We start from the raw sequence: 25,925 nt of genomic DNA on the forward strand, positions 1-25,925 counted from the left end.
AAACTGAAATTTTAAAAAAAGCAAACTGAAAAACTAACAGAAAACTTCCTTCTACTTCTGCAACAAGTAACTCGCTCCTAAAATACAGTTACAGTTACTATTGTAGTCAGTGTGTATTATTACATCATCAGAATGAACCCACAGCAGACACAAGTTTCATATTTATGTTTATTGTCATGAAAACAGTTGTTACATTTACGAGATAAAAACTTATAAATAAACTCAGTGATGAACTGAAGGATTTTCTACATAAAAATCACACTAAAGCAGATTCATTAACCTGCAGCTACAGACACAAAACAGACACGAATAAAGACTTAATGAGCCAATAAATAGTTGTAACGTTGTGAGAAAAGTCTAAATATTTGGACTGTGTGAAAAAAAAAAACATATAAAAGTTTAGTATTCTGAGAAAGGAAACTTCTAACGTTTTGTTTCTGTAGTGATTTGGAAATAATGAGCGGAAATGACAGAACATTTCAGGAATAAGCTTGAGAAGTTGTAATACTTGTGGAAAAATGTTAAATATTTACATAAAAATTCATCGTATTAAAAACTTTAAGAAAAAAAAACACAAAATATTTTTAGAAAAACGTGAAAATACTTTGGGAATCAGCTGAAAACGTTTAAACGAAGGACAGGAAGTCAAACATCTGGTTTCAGTGTCTCAGTAAAAATCCACTGTTTACTGAAAATACATTCAAGTTTTTGTCGGGGTGTTGCCACGGAAACGTGACGACTGATAGGACTCCCTGATTGGACGGACAGAGTCGGCGTCTCAGAGCGAGTAGAGCTTGAGCTGCTCCTCCATCTCTCCCTCCGTCACCTCCCCCAGCGCCTCCTGGTTCTCCCTCAGCAGCAGGAAGATGGCCGCCAGCTGCTCCTGTTGCACCCTGGGAGGTCCACACACACACACACACACACACACACACACACATAGAGATGCATGATGTCCTGAGGTCAGAGGTCACTACACACCTTTGTTCAGGTATCAGCTCATCTCACTAAGCCTTTTGTCAAATAGGCCCATTGCCATAATCCCTATAGTCATAGCAGTAGGTTTGTTACCTTTAATTGTCGGTGCAAGCTATTTTTAGAACGGCGGAGCAGAGCCGTGAGCTGCTCAGAGCTACGCTACGGAGGCTCATTATGGGATTTCTTTGGTTTCCCTCATCAAACTCATCAAATACACAATCCAACAACTCCACAACACAACGCTCTGGTGGACAAGTTGTGAGCTGCACATTCACCACGCTATGAGATAATAACACAACGTTACCACACAGAGTTGTTTTAGAGGGAAATACAGAGACTGTTGATGAAAAACTGTCCCTGAAGGCAACACGCATCAGTGGTTTTGCATGAATTTCCCTCTAAAACAACTCTGTGTGGTAACGTTGTGTTATTATCTCATAGCGTGGTGAATGTGCAGCTCACAACTTGTCCGCCAGAGCGTTGTGGAGTTGTTGGATTGTGTATTTGATGAGTTTGATGAGTTAGAAACCAAGAAATCCCATAATGAGCCTCCGTAGCGTAGCTCTGAGCAGCTCATGGCTCTGCTCCGCCGTTCTAAAAAATAGCTTGCACCGACAATTAAAGGTAACGAACCTACTGCTATGACTATAGGGATTATGGCAATGGGCCTATTTGACAAAATGTTGAACTATCCCTTTAAACTCTGAATTGTTACATAAATAATTTCACCTCTGATTTGTCTTTTCTTTTCTCTCCCTCAGAAAACAGCACATGTGAAATGTTTCAGTTCACATGTGAAACGTCTGAAAACCGAACGTGACCCTGAATGTTTCACGTGTGAGATGGTTCTTCACATACAAATACGAATATGCATTACTTTATTAATTCACAAATTCATATCTTATCCACATGGAGGTGGATCCGACTATGCACATGTGTATCTCACAGGCGGCCATCTTGGGTCAGTCTGACTCCGGCTGCAGTAGACGGTGATCCAGTCATCTGCACTAATAAACTACTCATAACTCTGTGAAATTTTGTCCGTATGTAGATATTACTTTAACTATTTACCGTACATAATGTTACTTTAATAGAAAAGTGCAAGTATGCAGTATCATAGCTGCGTTTCTGACGTTCATAACAAACTAAACTGTTTGAAAATCGGTCACAAACTGCTGAAGTTCTGGTTGTTTCAGTAGAACATGAACCAGAGGCTCAAAGCTCTGAGGGAACGAGCGGACCGAGCCAAGATGGCGGCCGTGTGGAGACGCCGTGTGATTGGGCAGCAGCGTCAGGTGACTCATCTAGTGGTTCTTCACTTGACTCAGGAGACAAAAACAAACATGGAGGACGTCAGCCGACACATTATTCTGCAGCGAGAAAAAAAAACAAAAAACGATTAAGTTCTGGTGCCAGAGTTGTGGTGGTGTTATAAATTAATATCATTAATCAATCATTAATATTATAAAACACGTCAATGAATTTGTGTTTGAAACGTAGAAACAAAGCTGCTGCAGCTGGACAGATGTTCAGAGAGACAGATGTGGACAGAACTGTTGGTTCCCTCCGTTAGAGAAAGAACTGAAACAACTTGAAACTGACAAGAGTAATAATGAATATAAATCTAGTGAAAACCAGACACTTTGAGTTGTGGATTAAATGACGTTCTGTGGACAGACGAGACGAAAACAAACTGGAGCTTTCTGGCTTCGTCAGCGGTTCCATCATTTATGTCCAGTTTTTTGTCTGTTTTTCTTAAACTTTTTATTTATTGTTACTTTTGGCAGGTTCTGGCAAGTTATTATTTAGGAATCTTTACGATCAATTAATTGTGGCGTCTAATACCACGATTAATTGTGAAAACAAGTAATCGTGACATCCCTAGTCTGTATGTTTCTTGTGTCTTCGTTGTTGTTTTCTGCTTCGTCCGTTTCCTCCAAACATCTGGAACCTGCTGAGTCGTGTTATTGATCTCCAACTGTTTCATTTTTATTATGAAACATTTGTCTGAATGATTAAAAACTCAAACTCAGCTCCAGTCTGAGTCTCAGAGCTGCAACAAACAAACGACAGGTGACAACAGGTTTTTTGTTTTTTTAACATTCACACTTTTATTTCAACCTGAAACCAAAACGCAGCAGCAGCAGAAAAAGAAGAAACACCTGAGAACAGGTTTGACTACGGTGGCCTGAAGCAGCCAGCTGGTCAGCTGGTCGTTAGCTGCTTGAACAGAATAAACTTCATTCAGATTAGAAACAGTTTAATAGTTTGAACTCACAGCCCTCCTCTCTCTCTCTCTGTTTCTCTGTGTGAGTCAATGCGACTCGTCCTCTCACACAAACATCAGACTTTAATTCTTTAAAAACAAACTCAGACTCGACGGAGGCACTTTGGGTTCCAAGACGTTAAAGTAAAATCAAGACGGCAGCTTTTTATTTCTCTACAAACGGCATAGATGAAGGTTTCAGCTCCTTCACTCCTCCTCTTCATCACCATCATCCTCCTCTCATCTTCATCATCGTCACAGATCAGCTGTAAGAAACAGAAGAAGAAGCTCAGACCGACGTACAAACAAGATTCCTGCAGTAAAAACTGAACCATAGCTGAATATTATGTAATATAATATAACTCAATGTAATGTAATATAATATAACGTAACTCAATGTAATATAATATAATATAATCTGCAGCTGGAGTTACTTCTAACACACACACAGTGTTGGGAAGATTACTTTGGAAATGTAGTTGGTTACAATTACAAGTTGAACATGTAATAGTGGTGTAACTATTTCAAACACTTTTGCAAATCAATTGCATTTGATTGCTTTTCTTAATTTTGAATAAATGCGTTCCACTGTTCAAACAAATAGTTTGGCCGAAAACATTAGAAATAGTAAAAGCCTAAGTGAGTTTAAAAGAAAGTTTAAACAACAGATGTTTGATGTGTACAGTAGGGAAGATGGGGGTGGTTATTTAATTAAATTAAATAAAATAATATAATATAATATAATATAATATAATATAATATAATATAATATAATATAATATAATATAATATAATATAATATAGGACAAATGTAGGACTGTTGAGGGAGTTTGCAATGTTTTTTGTTTGTATGCTTGTTTTTTATTTTACTTATTTGTTGTTATGTATGTCTTGATGGTGTCTTTATGTGGGGGATGGAAATTTAAAAGTTATGCTTCGTCCATCCCCTTTTCAGACCAGGGGTTGTTGTTTTCTAACTGTGCTGTTGCTGTATTGGTGTGTTGGTGTCTGTAGTCTGTTCTGTCTGGTTGCTGTGGTCTGCTGTGAAATAAACACTACAAAAAAAAAAGAAAAAAAAGAAGCAATTTTCACATTTTAAGACCTGATAGTGGGTAAAACTTAGAGCAGTAACTTAAAACAACATAAATACGATGTAATAAAATAACTTCAGTTCAGTTCAGTCTTTTTACCGTGAGAACGGCTGTAAACACTGAACATCTCTCATCGTCTCACTGTAACTTTCATAGCAGTCAATGTAATTTAGTCAAATGCAGTCAAATCAGAGTGTTTTAACTTAATGTAAGAAAATAAAAATCATAACATTTCACATCTCAGCAGGTTGAGCAGCAGAATGACACGTGACCAGGGAGAGCCAATCAGAAGCGGCTTTGGAAGGAGGATGCTGACGTAAAAAAAAAACTATTTGATAAATCTGAACTTCTGCTGCGATTATTCAAATGTTGTCATGGACATTTCCAAAAGCAGCTGTAATTTCGTGACACATTTTCCCCTCAGTAATGTAACAAATTACAATTATGTACATTTTGCAATTCAATTACATAATTTCGTTGCATGTGATTCGTTACTTCCCAACACTGCACACACACACACACACACACACACACACACACTCACACACACACACACACCTCTGTGGAGCGGCAGCACTCACCGTTAGCCCGTTAGCCCGTTAGCGGCGGCGTGCAGCATGCAGGGTTAGCATTAGCAGCGTTAGCAGCAACAGCAGCGGTGGCGGCACAGCTGGACAGAAGCCGACAGATGTGAAACCAGCAGCAAAGACGTCACAGCTGCTTCGGCCGGGCGTCGCCACCGAGCGGCGACCAGAGGGAAAAACTAAACTCAGATCTGGTTGTTTTTATTTTATTTTATTTTTCTGTGTTTTAGATGCTGAACTTTTTACAGTGTATTTACTGTCGCTGTAAAACTCAGCGTCCAGGCTTTTATTTTGAAGGTCTGACTCGACTCTTTCCTTTCACAGTTTCACAGTGAAGTATTTTACTTTTTACTTCAGTTGATTATTGATCAGATTATTAATACGACACTTGATTTAAAATTATTATTTTGATTAAAGACTTGGTTATAAATAATCAGAGGAAAGAGCGTTTGTTCCCTTTAAAATGTGTCTGTCCAGGCGTCGCCATGGAAACCAAGCAGAGTGAAGTCACACTGGTGGAGTTTCTCTTTGTGTAACGACTGTGTTTGTCCAGCAGAGGGCGACAGCAGCTCAGACAGACACGGCCCGGTCGGTCACCGCTGCTCAGTGGACAACGTCGTCGACTGTGACGCTGTGATCACAGGTTCGATTCCCTCAGACAGTGAACCTCTCCTGAAAACACGTCCGCACCGACCGACACAAGTTCACAACATCTGGATTCAAGAGGAAGGAGGAGTCTGTTCCAAACCTCAGGAACCATGAGATCAATATTATTGATTAGTTTCAATTTTCACTGGAGTTTTTAATTGATTTGACTTATTTTGACCAAAAAGAAGCTAATAGAGGTAAAAGCACCTGGACACAGAGACTAATCAATATTCAATATGGCCTAATGCTGCTGATCAATTTATGTTTTTTTTGGTTTGGGTTTATTGTGACTCTGGAAAAGTACGAAGGCGTATTAGGGCCGTTAAAACACGCGTCTGTAGAGGCAGCCATGGCCATTGACCATAGTACTTTGATATTAATTGATAATAATTTATTTTTATGCCTAACTTTTTTTCTTCTTTTTTTTGCCTGACCTTTTTTTTTTTTTCTTGTGCCGGATTTATTTATTTATTTTGGGCTGGCTTTTTTTTTTTTTTTTGGTTGGCCTTAATACTCCTTCGTAGAAAAGAGACTTTCACCTGGTGAAAAAAAGGCATCATTCTGCTTTTCTTCACTGTTACTTGTGACCTCTTATAAAAACTCTCTATTTGTTCCTTTAAATGTGTCCGAGGTCACATGATCTGTATGTTTATTAATATTATATTACATTGATATTAAATCATAATATATTCATATTAATATGATAGTTTTATCAAATTATAATACAATCATATTATATATATATATATATATATATATATATATATATATGATTTATCACTGTTTAATTGTGCAGTTAAAGAGTGAGAGAGTGAGAAGCCGAGGGAGAGGGAGGTCAGTGAGGGATCAATCAGCACGGACAGACCCATCATCACTATTACCGATCAATAATAATAATAATCAAAAATAAAATGAATAAAAAGTTTCAGAGTTTGTTCCACAGTTAAACTCAGACTGAGTTTATTAACATGTTCTAACCCGTGGCGGCTCAGGAAACAGGTCGTGGTTTAATCTGAGGTGTTATAACAGTTTATTATTAATGATTGATAACGTGTTAACAAGCTCAGTGGTGGGGGGGGGGATCAATAATCCAGTAATCAGAGGTATTGATCACATCTGTGGGAGGTTTCAGGCCGTTTGAGTAGAGACGTGAATCCAGCTGTGGTCACTCAGTCTAGCCGGGTCGATTAAACAAAAAAACAGGGGGTGGGAGGGGCTTAAGGAAGTGGGAGGGGCTTGAGAGTGTGGGCGGGGCTTGATGGGAAGTGGGCGGGGCTTATTCAACAGAGACTTCACCTTACCATGGGCTCAGAGCGAGGTAAAGTCTGAGGTGAACTCTATCCTGGAACGATAAAGGTGCAGGCGTCAAACTGCGCTCAGCAACAACAACAGAGACAAAGACAACAAAGACAACAACAACAACAACAGACGGGGGGCGGGGCATCCAGGGGATCTGAGGAAGGGGGGGGGGGGGGGTTAGAGCACTGGAAAAGAGAGTAAGGACACCACCATAGACTCCCGTGGTAAGGGGTTTTGCGCCCCTAGTGGCAGGATGTGGGTATTGCAAAAGCGCCCAGAAAACTCATTCACTCCAATGTATGTGTGTTGCCCACTTGCTTGTAAATTGATGAAAACGGCCGTGTTTTTGTTTTTAGGTGTCTTGGTCATCAAATTATACTTGTTATTTGTTTATTACAAAATGTAGATTGAAACATTCATGTAGACAACTGTTTTTTTTTACTGGCCTATGTGTTAATGTTTATCTGTAAAGGATCCTCAATGATGCTATTAACGTGGGTGATCTATAAATGTCCTTAAATTATTGAAAACACCACACTGCTCATTCACCAACAATGCAGAGATGTCAGTTCTTGGGCGCTTTTGCAAAACCCATATTCCTCCACCAGGAGGCGCTGCCATTGGACCAATGTGTGTCGTTACTCTCTTTTACAGTGCTCTAGGGGGGGTGAAGAGGGTTGGGCTGTCTCTCTCATCTGGGTCACATCTGAAGCTCCGTTATCTGACTCAAACCAAGGATGAGACATCGTTGTTGTAAATGTCTCATCTGGTCCGGTTTGTGTTCATAAAGACCGAAACTCAAACGGTCCAGAAACAGAAACTGTAAATAAAAGTCATGAAGCCACAAAATGTCGTTCAGTTATTATATATTACCGTATTTTCCGGACAATAAGTCACGCTTTTTTTAGTAGTTTGTCTGGCCATGCGACCTATATTTAGAAGTGACTTCAGAAATATGCACTATGCAACTATTTTTTCTTTTCCCCATACAAGGTCAGAGGACAATAATAAGTTCATGATCACAAATATGTAAAAATAAAATAGTTGGCTCATCATAACAGCGGCTCTTGTTCACAGAATCCATGAAATGATGAGTAAAACACGCTGCGCCATCTGTGATTGGTGCGGATCGAGGTCGGACCGAGACCAGAGAGCGGTTGTTTGGTCCAAGGCCAGCGTTCACACTGACCCAAATGAACCGCATCGAGGCTTCGGGTTCGGTTCAACCGGACATGAATGTATTCCTTAAAATATATTAAAGCGTTAAATTCTTCCTCTTGTTGCGTCTCTGGTTTTGTGCGACTGAGATTCAGAGAAACCTGGGACAAGACTTTCCCTCAGGATTAATAAAGTTCTTCTCCTGTGATTTTATCTGGAGGTGAAGAAACACTGAGCTGAAATAAAACTTTATTTTTTAGAGTAAATAATGTGAAACTATAATCGCCTGAATTGAGAGAGAGAGACACGCACATCGGGTAGGCCCAATTGGGATGGGTGCTGGATCAAAGAGGAATCAAAAGAGCAATGGGCCTCATTCACCAATATCTTCTTAAGAACCTTCTTAGATTCTTTCTTAAGTTGTTCTTAAGAAGTTCCTTAAGAAAACCCTACGTCAGATTCATCAACGCGTTCGTAAGCCTCAGAATTGTTCGCAGCTGTAAATTCTCGTAAGTTGAGGGCGTGTGCCAGGTGAGTCTAATTAACATAGGATTAGCATAGGTAACCGCCCCATGAATGCCCATAAAAGGGCATGAGACTGCAGGGCCGTGTGCACACAGAGACCACAGGCACTGAGCAGAGAAGGTGAAGTGAGAAAGAAAGTTGAAATGCTCAAATGAAAATCTGGGAGGGAGCACCAGACTCCAAACGTAAAAAGAACTTAAGTAGTGAAGTGGCGCTACTGTGGCAGGAATGAAATAAAGAAACAAACAAAAGGCTTATATTTAGTTTATATTTTTACATTTAGCCTATATTTAGTAGCGTCAGCAGTGGATGCAGCTCTTCGGTTGTTATCAGCGAGACCACACTCTCACGTGTGCCATCATAAATATCATCATATTATCACATTTCACACACATTTCACACAGTTGCGTGTAGTGTGAACACTTACAGTAAGCGCACTGTTGCAGCCCGCAATTAGGAAAAAAAAAAATCATATCGGCAGCTGTATGCCCCCCCCCTCCCCCAAAAAAAGATATGATATGAATTGAATTGAATATGAATAGTGTCTATAATGTTTTTTAAGAGACTGCAATGATTTGTCAATTATTATTATTAATATATATGATTATTAAAAACATCATAAAAGATAAGAAAATAATTCTTATTCAAATCATATAATGTCATACAACTGCAGAACAAAAGAAAACGCTATAATCGGTTATTTTTGCAGAAGTCTCAGCACCTAAAAGTGCGTAAGTATACTCCTGACTGTTCTTAGATTTTGTTCTTAGTTAAGAACAAATTCTGGATAAGAAAACATTCATGAATGCCACAATCTTCGTAAAAACTTCGTAAGTAGGACTTAAGAACAAATTTGTTCTTAAGAACGGTTCGTGAATGAGGCCCATTGTTTTGCTCGAAACGTCACGCTATTAAATCCTCTGAAGGGAGCTCTTTTTGGTGTGCGGATTTTTTCTTTTATTGCATCAAACTATAATCGCCTATAAACTGAATCAGGAGTTTTTATGTTTGACGCTGTGCAAACACGTTAATGATCCAAGCTTCACATGTTTTGGTCCTTCGGGGCCTCCGTAGATGAAAGAACAGGAGCTGAACATGAGAGGGAGGAAACGGCGTCGTGCAGCCGAGGGCGGAGTCAGTGGGAGGTGGAAACAGGAAGTTGGACGAGGTTGACCTGTGATGTCATAGGCCCCAAGGCATGAAGGGAAATAAAGACGAGTTGTTCTGAACCGGTGGACGTTTAAAACCTGAGCGTCCAATCAGATCAAAGCCCCAGGGCAGGCTCCGCCCCCGCCCAGGGTCATGTGACATCTCCGGTCACTCATTGGTCACATTCATTACATCTGACTTTAAAGGGACAGTTCAACATTTAATCAGATCCTCCTCTCACTATAACCCCTACAGTCACAGCAGTAGGTTCATCACCTTTAATTACCGGTGCATGTTCTTCGTTTTTGAAGAGAGAGGGGGAATGACACGCATCTATCTATCTAAATACTCTGAACTACTTTCTCTTCTGAAATCCCTCCGCCCAGCAGCCGTGTCTGGAATGTAGTTCCGGCTGCATTTCCCTCTAGAACAACTCTGTGTGGTAACGTTGTGTTATTATCTCATAGCGTGGTGAATGTGCAGCTCACAACTTGTCCACCAGAGCGTTGTGGAGTTGTTGGATTGTGTATTTGATGAGTTTGATGAGTTAGAAACCAAGAAATCCCATAATGAGCCTCCGTAGCGTAGCTCTGAGCAGCTCACGGCTCTGCTCCGCCGTTCTAAAAATAGCTTGCACCGACAATTAAAGGTAACAAACCTACTGCTATGACTATAGGGATTATGGTGAGAGGAGGATCTGACTATTAAATGTTGAACTGTCCCTTTTACACCGATGTGAGGCGTTCGAGGTCGTTGGGTTTTCAGACACTTTCAGACACTTCAGGTCAGTTCCAGGCAATATGAACGCTGTGACATCACCACGACACCATGCACAAGGAACAGAAGAAGTGTTTCCATTAACAACCATCATGCCAGGCAGGATGAAGAGCAGGGGGGGAGAGGGAGGGGGGGTGAGGAGGGGGGAGGGGGAGGGGTTTAATGGTGGTGGGGGGGGGGCGGTTTACTGACCTCTGCTCCTCCTCGATCTCCTCCTTGGTCATCAGCGTCTCAAACTTGCTCTGTTTCTTTCCCGGGGTGAACTTCACTTTATCTTCAGCTGCAGCCACGTCTGAAACAGAACAGATACACCCGGCGTTACTAAGCTACACTGACACATCAGTCACCACGGCAACCAATCAGTTGCTCCGCCCGGGTCATGAGTTATTCTGCATGGTACATGTTTGTTTGTGTGAAAGCTCCATACAGTATAAAGGTAGATGTTTGTGTTAAAGCTCCATACAGTATAAAGGTAGATGTTTGTGTTAAAGCTCCATACAGTATAAAGGTAGATGTTTGTATTAAAGCTCCATACAGTATAAAGGTAGATGTCCATGTGTAGTGTGATTATAAAGCAGCTCTAGGTTCTATATTAATACTGTGAAAGTATCAAAGCCTCAGTCCACAGAGAAATGCACACAGCCTGTATTCAGAAACTGAGCCTTAAAACCAGCCGTCAGGACTTCCTGACACTTTGTGATGTCACAACTAAGCCCCGCCCCAAACAGAAGAGAGAGGCTCCTCCTCCTTTCTTCTCTCCTGCTTCCATATTTAACATAGCTAATTAACTCTTCACTGTCAGTCGAGGATGCTGCTGTCTCATGAAGTGTCTTAAAGTGTTAGTCAGCATCATGACTCAGTTTGGAGTGTGGTGCACCTGTTACCACGCACACACACACACACGCACACACACACACACACACACGCACGCACACACACACACACGCACGCACACACACACCTGCTGTGACTCAGCCTGGACATAAAGCTGATTGTCAGTCTGTCAGTCTGGACAGCGGCTGTTGTTCAGAGCAGCCAAGTGCTCGTTCAAGATTAAGCATCATCCTCTTAAAGCAGATGGCTGCTCCGCCTCCACACACGCCAACGACCCACTGATACAACACACACACACACACACACACACACATACAGTCTGTAAACAGCTGGTAAAGACTGGTCATGTAGCTGCTGCTGCTGCTGTCCAGCTCTCTTCCTGGCTTCACTTCCTGCTGATCAGATTAAATCACTGTTCTGTAAATGTATTGATTTTTAATCCACACGGTCATTACGGCTCCGAGCTGAAGCCCGACACCTCTGCTCTGTCCACGCTTCCTGGAAACCACTTATCTGCTCAGCACAGCCGGCGGTTGGTCTGAACACACACACACACGCACACACACACAATTCACCTCACTCTCTCCATCAGCTCTCATCAGCACAAAGTAAACAGAATGCACTGTAAAACCTATTTGTCTTATTTCTTGTCAAAATGTCTCAATTTTAGTCAAAACTAAACTCTTTCCACTTAAAATAAGACTCATCACCTAAAAATTAACTTGTATTTAGATCATTTTCCCTTGTTTCAAACTAATTTTCACTTGAAATAGCCTAAGTAGAAAAATCTGCCAGTGAAAGCAAGTTTTTGGAGCGGCTTGGCGGTGAATTGCAGAGCAACGCGTTCCCTCGACGCAGAACTTTGAATGCTCAATGACAGCGTAGTGTCAATGCCGTAGCTCCGCCATCGCCGCGACGCAGAAGCTAGAAGCTAACAGTAGAAGGAAACAGGAGTTAAGACTAACACTAGGTACAAGCTAACAGGAGAAGCTAACACTACAAGCTAACAGGAGAAGCTAACACTACAAGCTAACAGGAGAAGCTAACACTATCTAACACTACCAATTATGCTTTTCCAGCTTTTCAGACTTATAGGCCTATATATGTTTAAAATGTTGAATAATGGTTCAAGCTAACAGGAGAAGGTAACGCTAGAAGTTAACAGGAGAAGCTAAATGCTAAGCTAACCGATTAGCTCACAGGAAAATGAAAACCAAATTTTTAATTTTTAAAAATCTTTTCAAATGCCGTAACTTGTTGATGAACTGATTGACAGTGTAAAGTTCTGGTCGATTGCAAGAGTACCCGTATGCAAGGACAAGAGCGCCGCCATTAGCTCAGCTGATCCATACCGGAAGTCACGACCGGAAGTTGCTCTTCTTCGTGTGTATCATTTCTATGTAGATTTAAAAAAATAACTCAGTAACTCAAATGGTCCATGATAAAATACAGTTTTCCAGCGGATATCTTAGTTACAACATGATTGAGCTAACTAAATATTTTTTTTGCATGGATTGTTTATTAAGTTATTGAGTTATTAAAAAACGCTGCTAACGGCTAACGGCTAGTGCCGCTCCTGCTGACAGCAGACCAGGAGAGAGAGAAAAGAAATGTCTTTGGTGAGTGCTTTGGTTGGGTTTAGGCAATGAAGAAAGGAGTTGGTTAAGTTCAGTAAAAAGACCAGGTAGAGGCTAGACAGGCCAGATAGAGAGGGGGGTTCTTAGAGTTACATAGAGATAATATACACGAAGAAAAGCAACTTCCGGTCGTGACTTCCGGTATGGATGAGCTGAGCTATGGCGGCGCTCTTGTCCCTGCACACGGGTCCCTCTCGTCGATTGAGGAGCCTTACCGTTGTTGATGATGGTCTCTGGTTCTGGTTCTGGTTTGGGCTCGGGGGAGGTCTCCACAGCCGGTTCTGGTTCTGGTTCTTTGGGCTCGGGGACCAGCTCGGGTAAAGACTCCTCAACGGGCTTTTCTGGCTCAGCCACGGGCTCAGGGACGGGTTCTGGTACCGGCTCAGACACGACCACCACGGGCTCGGGTTCTGGCACCGCAACAGGTTCTGGTTCTGGTGCTGAAACTGGTTCAGGAACTACAACAGGTTCTGGTTCTGGGACAGGTTCTGGTGCTGACACTGGTTCTGGAACTGGAACAGGTTCTGGTTCTGGGACAGCTGGTTCAGGTACTGATACTGGTTCTGGTTCTGGGGTGGGTTCTGGGACAGATGCTGGTTCTGGTTCTGGGACTGCAGCTGCTTCAGGAACTGGTTCTGGTGCCGACACGGGTTCTGGGACTGGTTCTGGCTCTGGAACTGGAACTGGAACAGGTTCTGGTGCTGCAGCTACTTCTGGTACTGTGACTGGTTCTGGAACAATCTCTGGTTCCTTAACAGGTTCTGGTTCAGGAACTGGTTCTGGTACTTTTGCTGGTTCTGGGACAGGTTCTGGTACTTTAACTGGCTCCTGGACGGGTTCTGGTTCTGGGACAGGTTCTGGTGCTGATACAGGTTCTGGCACCACCTGGAGAGAAACAGGGTTAAAATAAACAGTCACCAAACAGTTTGCTAACATCTTGTGGTTGTGGGTCCGGTCCAGTCCGGTCTGGTCCGGTTTCTGTCGGTCCTGAACTAGAGACCATGCAGGAAGTTGGACCGGTTCATTAAACATTCACTTTGTTCAAACCACAGACTGTAAAAAGAATGGGCGTAGCACCGTGACGTCACCCATTGGTTTGGGGGGAGTCTGTTTTGTGCCTCTAATATGGGCATTTGGGCGTGATCGACACTGGATTTTATTTATTTTTAAAGCTCTTACCCGTCTCTTACCATCTTATATTAACTCACTAGTATCTTTCAATGAACGCACACGCTCAAAACTGGCTCACACTGCAGGTTCCCTTTGTTAACACCGAACTTGGAAAGAGCAGCTTCTCTTACTGTGTACCTACAACCTGGAACACTCTGCAGAATAATTTGAAACTTACCTCACTTTTATCAATGGGACAATTGAAAGCCATAACTACATCTTATTTTACCTCTAACTGCTCGTGCTTTTAACTATGTTTCAATTTACCCTAGTCACCTTAAATTCTGGTATTCTGTTATGTTTTTGTATGTTTCAAATGTCTTGTCTTCTGTCCTTGTGTGTTTTGTGTTTCATCTCGGCTATATTGTAAATGAGGTTACTCCTCAATATATCTCCGAGTTTAAATAAAGGTTATGAAATGAAATTTGAACTGCGCCATCTTGGATTTTAGGTGGAGTCTACTTGCCATATTTGGAGGAGAGGTGCGGCGGTTAGCCAGCTGAGAACCCGCCCACTGAACTCGAAGCAGCCAATTAACGGCCGGTAAAGTGTCTGTGAACCTGTCACTCAACGTAATTTATGTATGAATTTGAAGCCTAAACAAGACTAAAACGGTTGTGGTACAAAAAAATTCAGCCCCACCACAGTGTTCATGGAGATGGAAACTATCGATAGAGACCAAAAAAATAAAAGGCACCAGGCTGTAAATATGTTTTTTTAAGCTGTAAAGTCGGCTATTTTAACATGGGGCTCAATGGAGAGTTGCTCACTTCTGGCACCAGCCCCTAGTGGCCGGACGGGGAACTGCAGCTTTTTGAACGCGGAAGTGGTCTTCACTTGTTGAACCCACAACTCCCCCCTTGGTTCAAACTGATATCTGTGTGAAAACTGAGCTGTAAAACCGTCTGTCAGGATTTCTGTAACTTAGTGATGTCACAACAAAGCAGAAGCCAGCCAGCCAGCCAATCAGGAGCGAGGTTCAGAGCCTCCTCTGTTCTAATGAGTGGCTCAACCCTTCAAAATAAAAGACAGGAGGAAAACATGAAGCTTCAAACTTTATTTCACTGAGCTGGAGTTTTTTTTTTTAATATGTAGGAATTCCCCCCATCTCGCGGTGCGGTTGCATATCTGAACGTATTCTTGATGTTGCATTCACGTGACATCGGGCAGACGTCAGACAGACAACAGACGCTGCATGTAACAGGATAAACAAGCGTCTATGTAAACAAGTGGTCCGCCAGCACGAGGCAAAACAATATGTTGTCATGGTGATGTGGTATTGTTTTACCGTCTTTCTCTGGTGGAGTAAAATGACATCCGGTTGGTTTGCCGACGGCCGTCTGCCTGACTGCACCTGAATGCAACACCAGTGCCTCCGTCCTTCCTCACACTACACAGTGGTGACAGTTTTAACAGGCCGAGCCCACAGCTCCGCTCAGTTTCCGTGGTTACCTACGGTCACGATGCAACATGGCCGCCTCGGTTCGGTGCGTCACCCACTTATGTATTTGTAACGACTTGTAACGACTCATTCTAAGGAACCAGAAAGCTTTCATTCGTATGCAGTTGTGATTCACCTTCAGTGAAATACATATTTATGAAAGTAATATTTGATTTTGATAATAAAAAGCCAAATAAGTTACATACTGGGGCTTTAATGATCTGGGGCCGTATTCACAAAGCCTTTTATCTTACCGCTAGGAGTGCTCCTAACTCGAGCTAAAAGTTTTTACGTAGGAGTTTTTTCTTAAAAGCTATTCACAAAGCCGCTGAGACCGACTCTTACTAAGGATAAATCACTAAGAGCAGAGTAAGAGTGACGCCCTGGTGACGCCCCGTTGCTATGGATTACGTCAATTCTCGTGCACGAATTCGAGGCGCTCAACACGGTGATTGGTTGTTGAGTGCCGGCGGCGCCCCCCTCCCCCTCCCTCCCTCCTCCTCCTCCTCCTCCTCCTCGCCGCTGCGCTCCACTTTTTTTTTTCTTGCCGTCAGGTCCGACGGGGCTTTTTAGATTGCTTCGAGTCCAAACCACTCTCTCTGCTGCCAAGTTGGGCTCTGAACTTTCTGTCTTTCTCTCTGCCATCTGCATCTTTCTGCGACAGTTTTTGTCGCGTCTCACTTTCTGCAGTGTGACGCTGTGCAAATGCAATGAGGGTCAGTGCGTCCACTCGCAAAGCAGCCGCTGGTTTTTTTTCTTCCCACATTTTAATATTAATTTTCACATTCGTTGACAGCCCTATATGGTGATCATAATAATGATGAGAAAAGAAAATGCATTACCCACATTTGTGGCCTATAGCAGGATTTGAACCCACACTGACAACAAGTTTGGTTTACTGGGGGAGCAGCCTTATCACATGAGCTATTACTACTAACGGATGTGTGTGTCTAGCACCCACCAACCTTTTAAAAATATTTTTGGCTCACATCAGCATGACTGCATCGCAGCGGTCGCAGTTACCTCGGTCCGACCGTTGTGACGCCTATATTGGACAGTCCGTCACCGTCACTACTCCCGTTTTATAGCGAAAATGTTGGTGATGACAAAAAAAAAAAAAAAAAACACCGACAAAAAGGCACGTTGGGCATCAAAGGGCAAAGGGGCAGGTGCTCCAGCTCCCCCCTCTGCAGCAATTCACAGTCCTCCATACATTTGCCTGGCTGCAGCCATTTCCGATTCTTTGTGAATAGGTCTTACTGAGTTAGGAGTCCTCACCAGGACTTTTAAGCTCTCCCAGACTTAGGAGCTACTTTTAGGCCTAAAATACTTTGTGAATTACTCTTATTTTAAAAAACGAGGAGTCCTAAATTTAAGACTGACACGCCCACTTTTTTTAGGAGTTGCTCCTAAATTCGGCCCTTAGGAGCTACTTTTAACCTTAAGATTCTTTGTGAATACGGCCCCTGATCTGATCTGATCCAATAATCAGTAGATCATCAGTTATGGATTACCGGGTGAACGGGTCGCTGTCGGCCATGTTGACCTCTGACCTCTGACAACAGAGTCAGTGTCAGTTGCAGCAGCTTGTGGAGGATCGATGGACGCCTGCTGCTGACACCGGCACAAATAAAACCTCTCCAGTGTCCAACCTGTCCTCTCCGTGCCACCTGACCACACGCACACACACACACACACATATACACACACACGCACACACACACACACAGACACACACAGAGCAGTGTGCGACCTCCCAACTCGTCCTCACACCTGTCTGTTTGTGTCTTTTCTGAAGTGCTGAGTTTGCAGATCATGTTTCTCCATCAGTGGCCGAGCTGCTCGGTCGGTGGATGATGAACATGTAACAACTCTTTAAATAACGATTTCTCACACAAAAACGCACGAGTCTAATAAGTTTGTTCATTAAACTCATGTTTTTTACTTGTAACAAAGTTGTTGTTTTTACGGTTATTCTTACATGATACATTTTACAGTGTTTTCCTACAACTAAGTTTTATGGAACATTTTGTTCTGTTTTTGTAGAGTATATTGCAGACTGTTTCAACTGATGCTGTATTTTTACAGGGTTTTACAGTGCAGTGTTCGTACAGATGCTTTAATGTAGAGTATTTTTAATCTCTTGGTGTGCAGATTTTTTCTCTATTTCATTTATTCCTCCTTTATCCAGCACCCGTCCCAACTGGGCCTACCTGATGTGCGTGTTTTTCTCACAATTTTGCGAGTATTTTTAATCAGAGTGTTTTTACAGTGTGGTATTTGTATAAGGACCTGAATGTTTCCTATTTATTTTACACCGAGGCTGAATTGAGCCGAGGGGCGGAGCCAAAAACACTTCCTGTGTGTGTGTATGTGTGTGTGTGTGTGTCTGTCTTGTCTCATCAATCGACACCGGACACAGTCCAGAGACAACTGGCAGCACCGTGTGTGTGTGTGTCTCTATGTGTGTGTCTCTGTGTGTGTGTGTGTGTGTGTGTGTGTGTGTCTCTGTGTGTGTGTGTGTGTGTGTGTTAAACATGCTCCCACCGGCTGCCACGCCCCCCTCCCTTCCCCCCCTTCTGAATTCCTCAGCTATGAAACAAAGCATTGTGGGTCGTTACCGGCTTTAATGACTCAGCAGGCCGACGAACCGTCTGTTCCTAAATTGGCCAAATATGTTCGTGTTGGCCGAGCGGGCGCATCATGACATCATCGCGTGTGATGATGTCATTCCAGTTTTGGGGGGTGAATCAGCCGGAGAGCTGGACAGAGGAGAGGATCAGCAGCCGTGTGTGTGTGTGTCTCTCTCACTGATCCAGGACCAGATCGGATCGGATCAGAGAATAAAATAAATAATAAAAGTTTTAAATGTGGTGAACTAGTCTATACACTGCAAAAATTCAAAATCTTACCAAGAATATTTGTCTTATTTCTAGTCAAAATAAATCTAATTCTACTTAAAATAAGACTCATCACATAAAAAGCAGCTTGTTTTTAGACACTTTTTACTTTTTTCAAGCAAATTTCCCACTTTAAATAAGTAGAAAAATCTGACAGTGGAGCAAGTTTTTCTTTCTTATTACAAACACAAACAACTACTTCCTTTCACTGGCAGATTTTTCTACTTGTTCCAATTGAAAATTAGTTTGAAACAAGTGAAAATGATCTAAAAACAAGTTAATTTTTAGGTGATGAGTCTTATTTTAAGTGGAAAGAGATTAGTTTTGACTAAAATTGAGACATTTTGACAAGAAATAAGACAAATATTCTTGGAAAGATGTTGAGTTTTTGCAGTGTAGAAGAGAGAAGTTTTTCCTGTCGGAGCAGCCGAGGATCAGATCCAACCTCCGACCTTCGACCTCTGCTCTGTAAGGCGACACCGAGCCCCTCGCTCGTAAAAAGCCGTTTTAGCTTTAACGGGCGCTGAACCACCTGGGAGCAGTGATATCCCTCCGCCGCCCTATAAACTATAGTCCCCCAGTCCAGGGAACATGTTGTTCACATGACGTAACAACGGACAGCGAGTCCCTGACAGAGGACGAGGACGACTGTGGGAAATAAGATCCTCAGGTTATTCAAATTAATTCAAAGAATAGAACAAAATCTCATCCTCATCCATGACCTTTGGTACTAGGAAAAAAGCAGAAAGACTTGGGAGGACATTGAAAAATGTTTGGCAATAGTTTGCAAAGCCAATGTTGTACAGTATTATCACCAGAAACCTGGATTTTTCAAAATATGGGGCGAGTAAGATGTCCAACGACATGGAAAATACATTTTTATCTTTAGTTTTAAAGAAGATAAACACTGCAAAGATACAGAAGGTCCTTCTATTTTACATAAAACAATATTATTTGAACATAGAAAGGGCAGTAATGGAGGACAACGACAAAGAGAAAAAGAATTCTTGCAGGTATGGAGTCGAATCTATGACTCTTTTTTAAAAATCAATTTAAAAAAAAGAATTCCTATTATTTATCTGTTTTTTTCATATAATTATTAGCATCATCATTATTATTATCATTATTGTGAGTATCGTAGTACCAATTTTAGCATACGTATGCATGTGAGTGTATGTTTATGTACGTGTATGTATGATATAAATAAAAAATAATTATTAAAAAGGAGAACTACATTCACTCATCAACTCATGAACTTTTCATTTGTGAAAGTTAAAACGTTGTCAAGGAAAGATTATGATGTGTGTGTGTGTGTGTTGTTGTGGGCCTGAGGTGTGTAACGTGGAGCAGATGTGACCAAACCTCCAACATCTGTCCAGCTGCTCCCCCCCCCCCCCTCCACAGCTGATGAGCACGTTCACATGACCAAATATGGACGAGCTGCATCGCTACGGGCAACGAGGTTTATAATATTTACAGAAGAGGGAGGGGAGGGGGGAGGGGCCAGGTTTGACCTTTGACCTGCAGCAGGTCGACCTCTCAGAGCAGGAGGAAGAGGAGGATGAAGAGGGAGAGGAGGAGGAAGAAGAGGAAGAGAAGGAAGATGAGGAAGAGGAAGAGGAGGAGGAGGAAGAGGAGGAGGAGGAGGAAGAGGGAAAGGAGGAGAAGGAAGAGGAGGAGGAAGAGAGGAAGAGTAGGAGGAAGAGGAAGAAGAGAGAGAGGAGGAGGAAGAGAAGGAAGATGAGGAAGAGGAGGAGGAGGAGGAAGAGGAGGAGGAAGATGAGGAAGAGGAAGAGTAGGAGGAAGAGGAGGAGGAAGATGAGGAAGAGGAAGAGTAGGAGGAAGAGGAGGAGGAAGATGAGGAAGAGGAAGAGTAGGAGGAAGAGGAGGAGGAAGATGAGGAAGAGGAAGAGTAGGAGGAAGAGGAAGAAGAGAGAGAGGAGGAAGAAGAGGAAGAGGAAGAAGAGAGAGGGGGGGAGAGGAAGAGAAGGAAGAGGAAGAGGAGGAAGAGGAGGAGGAAGAGGAAGAAGAGAGAGAGGAGGAAGAAGAGGGAGAGGAGGAGGAAGAGAAGGAAGATGAGGAGGAGGAGGAGGAAGAAGAGAGAGAGGAGGAAGAGGAGGAGGAGAAAGGAGGAAGAGGAGGAAGAAGAGGGAGAGAAGGAGGAAGAGGGAGAGGAGGAGGAAGAGAAGGAAGATGAGGAAGAGGAAGAGGAGGAAGAGAGAGAGGAGGAAGAGAAGGAAGATGAGGAAGAGGAAGAGGAGGAGGAAGAAGAGAGAGAGGAGGAAGAGAAGGAAGATGAGGAAGAGGAAGAGGAGGAAAAAGACGAAGAGGAGGAGGAGGAGAAGGACGATGAGGAAGAGGAAGAGAAGGAGGAAGAGTAAGAAGAGGAAGAGGAGGAGAAGGATGAGGAGTTCTGTTATCTTTTATTACAGTTTTAGAGCTTGAATCTCTTCTTCTTCCTCCTCCTGGGGTCAGAACGTGAGGTCATGTGACCTCTGACCTCTGACCTCTGACGTCTCCGATCGCCGGTTCGACTCCCACAGTGAAAACAACAACAACAGCGGCGGCTGTGTGTCGGGGACAGAGAGCTCCTTTATGTCACACAGAACCTCCCATGATGCACCGGGGCGGCTATAAGTCAGACAGCTGGGGGTGAAGTGTGTGCGTCGGATAAGGTTATCAGTGTCAGAGAGTGTGTGTGTGTGTGTGTGTGTGTGTGTGTGTGTGTGTGTGTGTGTGTGTGTGTGTGTGTGTGTGTGTGTGTGTGTGTGTGGGTGTGGCCGTCGCTGCTGCTCAGTGACACTCAGAGACAAGATTGATGTCCAGAGAGGAGACCGAGTCGTTTATATCTGGCTCTGTTCACGGCCTGTTGGGCTGTCGTCAAGGAGACGGCGACAGTTAAAGATGGAGAGCTAAAAGCTAAAACTGTTTTTTGTTGTTACATCAGTTTATAATCTATAAAGTTCCATGTTTCTCCGTACTTTTCTTTTACTTTGACCGATGGGAAGATCTAAAAAACCATCTCAGTGTAGTTTTCCATCTCATCTCTCAGCCAATCAGAGGAGAGGAGGAGGAGGCTCTGAGACTCTCTTCTGATTGGCTGACTGTTTTTTTCTCTGAGTAGGCTTTGGAAATCCAGCTTTAAACTAAACAGGTTTTGATAAATTGTAATTTAAACCTGTTTGTCATTAAACTGCGACTAAAAACAACAATACGATAACTCCTGAGCCGTGGATCCGTCTGTCGTTTTTCCTCAGGTGTAAATTCAAACTTTCAAGATGGCCGCCACCTCTGGTACAGGAAAGTAATTTTATTCACAGACTTTAATGAGTTTATAATGAACTTTATATAAAACAATGCATTTAAAAACCACGTATTATGAATGATGAACAAAAAACTATGAGAATAAATATTTGATTTAACATTAGCTTGCTAGGCTAGGCTAACCGTTCAGCTCTGGGCTAGTTAGCTAGCTTCTTTGTGAACTGTATTTTTTCCCCCAAGAGTTTCTATGATTTCCGTGTCTAATCCATTCTTTAATTATGTTATGAATATCACGAATGATGAGCCTGAAGTTGTGAGAATGTGTAACCGACCTGTTTTAACCAGCTAACACGCTACTGCTAGGCTAGATAGCAACCTTTTCTCTTGTGTTGAAATAATCTTCACTTGTTCTTTTGTATAGTTTTTACATACATATTTTCCTTTTTCATTGTTACTCTCGTCCGTCTCGGGAACGTTACCACACAGAGTTGTTTTAGAGGTAAATTCATGCAAAACTGCTGATGCACGTTGCCTTCAGGGACAGTTTTTCATCAACAGTCTCTGCATTTCCCTCTAAAACAACTCTGTGTGGTAACGTTGTGTTATTGTCTCATAGCGTGGTGAATGTGCAGCTCACAACTTGTCCACCAGAGCGTTGTGGAGTTGTTGGATTGTGTATTTGATGAGTTTGATGAGAGAAACCAAAGAAATCCCATAATGAGCCTCCGTAGCGTAGCTCTGAGCAGCTCACAGCTCTGCTCCACCGTTCAAAAAATATCTTGCACCGACAATTAAAGGTAACGAACCTACTGCTATGACTATAGGGATTATGGTGATGGGGCAATTTACCAAAATGTTAAAACACTTGATCAATGGTAGATACCACTGCGAGGTGGCGGCCATCTTGAACCTTCCCCTGTTTTTTTCCCCATGTTTTGCCCGGTGACAGTTTTATGCTTGTAAATTGAGTGGGACGACCTATACAGTGAAATATCACATGAAGTCCCATGTGTGGACACACCCCCCTCGCCCCCCCGGCTCCGTTACAGACACCGTGTGACACCGTGAACACAGGTGTAAATATAGGATGTACATGTTCATGTTCGCCACCAAATATAGTCGAGGCCCAGCGCGACGCATGTTCCAGCAGCCGTGGGCACATTCCTCATCAGGCTGTTTAAGGCCTGAGCTCAGATCAGCACACAGAGACCTCTGACCACGCCGAGCCTCAACATTTACATGAAGGTGTAAAACACACTGGGACATTCAAATGCAAACACACGGCCTCGTTCTGTACCTGCGGCCGCCGCACACGCACACGCCCCCGACACCACCCAGTATTTTCATAAACAGCTCGACGCCGCCAGCTCAAGCAAATCAGCAAAAAATAATAAAACAAAACCAACTCCAACACACGACGGAGGAAACGACGGCTTTCAGATCTGTAGCGTCTGATCATCAATACACGATCACCTGCTCCCAATAAACATCAATCAATCAATCAATCAATCAATCAATCAATAAGACAATGCATTGATTGATCAGTAACTGCTTCAAAGCAAACATGTGGAAATATTCCTGGTTTTCTCTCATGTGATGAGTCCAGAACAGGAAACGGGACGAGTCTGTGACCCGGCACCGATCGATCAGCCTGGATCAGCCGGAGCCGCTGTCCCAATTCATCCCTTCATCCCTAATATATATATATATATATATATATATATATATATATATATATATATATATATATCCCTTTATAGTGGGTCACGCGTCCAACTGAACTGGACTGAACCAATGAAAGGATCAATAATCAGTTTTTTTGGCTCTGATGTCCTGACAGATAATCAATAATCTATAGGCAACATTTCAATATAGCGAGAAATCAAATATCTTTAAGTCTGACCTCATGATTAATCGATCACCTCCGATAACTCAATCGATCTGAGCGGTTCTGACGATCGATGGATAAAAAAAACAAAAACACCAAATATATTTCAGGTAATCAATTAAAACCCACACCAGGGTCCCCAGAGACAGCGCCACTTACAGCTGCCGGTTGTCATGGTAACAGCAACGACAACAAAACAAAACGGCTTCGTTTTGTCGACCTGCCACCAGGTGTCGCCTGGCAACGAGGCGTAACCACGGGCGACAGCAACAGGGCCACGATTGGGCAACAAAAACCAGAATCTATAGGTCTTGATCAATAATCAATAAGCAATGGAGGCGATGTGATTCAACATGCACAATCAATGACCCTGATAATTAAAGGTATCTTACACTTTTTAACTGATTAGAAAGATCAGACGATGAATCAGCTGATCAGTTTCTAAATCGATCGATTGATCCCTTGCTGTGCCTCAGGTGACATACTGACGTGTAGAAAAGCAGCAATGCATTGTGGGAGCAGATGGAGTGACAGAATAATTTAGAGATTAACTAATTAACTGTTAAACACATGAGTCAGCAGAACTCATCTGCTCAGTATTGATCATGTGTTAGAATATTGGTCATCGATTGATTCAGTTTTATCAGGGAATATTCAATCAATCACTTTAATTAATTATTATTTGGGAAAGTCTTTTCAAAATAAAAGCATATCTAGTTAGTTACTTCCGGTCCTTTAACCAATATCTTTGATTAAATGTCTCTCAGTAACTCGAGCTGCTTCATGTCCTGAACACCTGAAACTGACGTCACTCTCCAGCCACTACACTGCAAAAACTCAAAATCTTACCAAGAATATCTGTCTTATTTTTAGTCAAAATGTCATTTCTTGTCAAAACAAGTCTCATTCTACTTAAAATAAGACTCATCACATAAAAAGTAGCCTGTTATTGACACTTTTTTTACTTATTTGAAATAAGTAGAAAAATCTCATAGTGGAGAAGTTTTTCTTTCTTAAGCACAAAAACTTGGCAGATTTTTCTACTTATTTCAAGTGACATTTTGTTTGAAACAAGTGAAAATTACCTAAAAACAAGTTAATTTTTAGGTGTTGAGTCTTATTTTAAATGGAAAGAGATTAGTTTTGACTAGAAATTAGACATTTTGACAAGAAATAAGACAAATATTCTTGGAAAGATTTGGAGTTTTTGCAGTGTAGATTGATGAAAAGTTTGTAATTTAGAGCTAATAAATCGATCAGAGACAGAACTGATCAATAAATCAATCAATAAATCAATAGATCGATCTTACCTTCACTGGTGCTGCGGCAGCCGGTGCAACCTCCTGGATCTTCTCAGCGGCTCCCAGGCTCTCCACAGCCGGGGCAGGAGGCTCTACGGGCGGGGTGGGTTGCCCCAGCGCCCGGGAGGGAGGAGCCTCGTCTCCGTAGCCGACTTTAGGCTTCTTTCCTCCGGCTTTAGAAGAGGCGGCGTCCGGCTTCTTGCTGAGCAGCGTGGAGGCGAAGTAGATGGCCACGACGGTGAAGAGGATGGCCGGGACCACGACGGTGGGGTCCAGGTCCATGACGGCTCGGTGGAGGAGAAGGAGAAGAGTGTGTCTGTGTGTGTCTGTGTGTGTGTCTGTCTGTGTGTTGTCAGAGAGCAGGATGGTGTGTGTGTGTGTTGATCAGGCTGCAGTCTCACACACACTGTGCAGCATCCCGCCTCACGCTCACTCTGAGCTCATCAGCTGATCGGACTCAACAGCTGGCACCGAGCACAGCGGGGGGGTTAGGCACTTCCGCTTAGGCTTCAAAATAAAAGCTGCAACCGGATATAAAGCTTTTGTTTTGTCACATAAAATGAAAAGTTAAAATCAATCTATCAGCTGAACTCTAAAGAAACACATTAATAATTTAAATGTTAAACAACAATAATTAGATTTAAGATGTATTTATGATGACAATAAATGACTTTTGGGATCAATAATTGGTCATAGATACTTCAATTATTTTGTGTATAGCCTATAATTAGTGATATTTTGACTGTATTTTACACATTTTAATTTGTTGTGAAATTAATTAATGCATAATAATAATTGTGATAATCATAATACGCTGATTATTTCTCTGACAATCGCACCAAGTCAACCTATAATTGTGTCATCACTACTTCAGAATCAATAATCAATGATCAAAACTATTGTTAATGATGTGCTAAAAACATATTCACTGCAAATATTGATCAATAACAACACTTGTTTTTTGTTTACTTGTTCTTGTTGGCTTTGTGTTTAACTTATATTATGTAATTGCACTTTA

The 25,925-nt window shown here is 42.3% G+C and overlaps 1 protein-coding gene across 5 annotated transcripts; it reads right to left on the reverse strand.

The window, feature by feature from the left end:
* Positions 1–684: 684 nt before the first annotated feature.
* LOC146982362 (uncharacterized) lies at positions 685–25,382 on the reverse strand. Of its 5 annotated transcripts, none has more exons than XM_085783363.1 (5): positions 24,917–25,376; positions 13,391–13,828; positions 13,159–13,345; positions 10,665–10,764; positions 685–893 (listed from the first exon to the last, which is right to left on the reverse strand). In XM_085783363.1, the coding sequence occupies exons 1-5, from the start codon at positions 25,187–25,189 to the stop codon at positions 779–781; spliced, it is 1,113 nt and encodes a 370-aa protein (XP_085639489.1). In that variant the 5' UTR covers positions 25,190–25,376; the 3' UTR covers positions 685–778. The 5 variants fall into 5 exon arrangements, with proteins under 5 accessions (XP_085639489.1, XP_085639488.1, XP_085639487.1 ...); XM_085783364.1 differs by lacking the exon at positions 685–893 and adding exons at positions 3,154–3,507; positions 6,866–6,906 and having other exon boundaries at positions 13,159–13,828; positions 24,917–25,382; XM_085783362.1 differs by having other exon boundaries at positions 13,159–13,828; positions 24,923–25,376.
* Between the last annotated feature and the right edge of the window lie 543 nt (positions 25,383–25,925).

The sequence above is a fragment of the Trachurus japonicus genome, chromosome 8 (genome assembly GCF_045865225.1).
Source record: "Trachurus japonicus isolate A0001 chromosome 8, Traja_1.0".
NCBI classification, from domain to species: domain Eukaryota; kingdom Metazoa; phylum Chordata; class Actinopteri; order Carangiformes; family Carangidae; genus Trachurus; species Trachurus japonicus.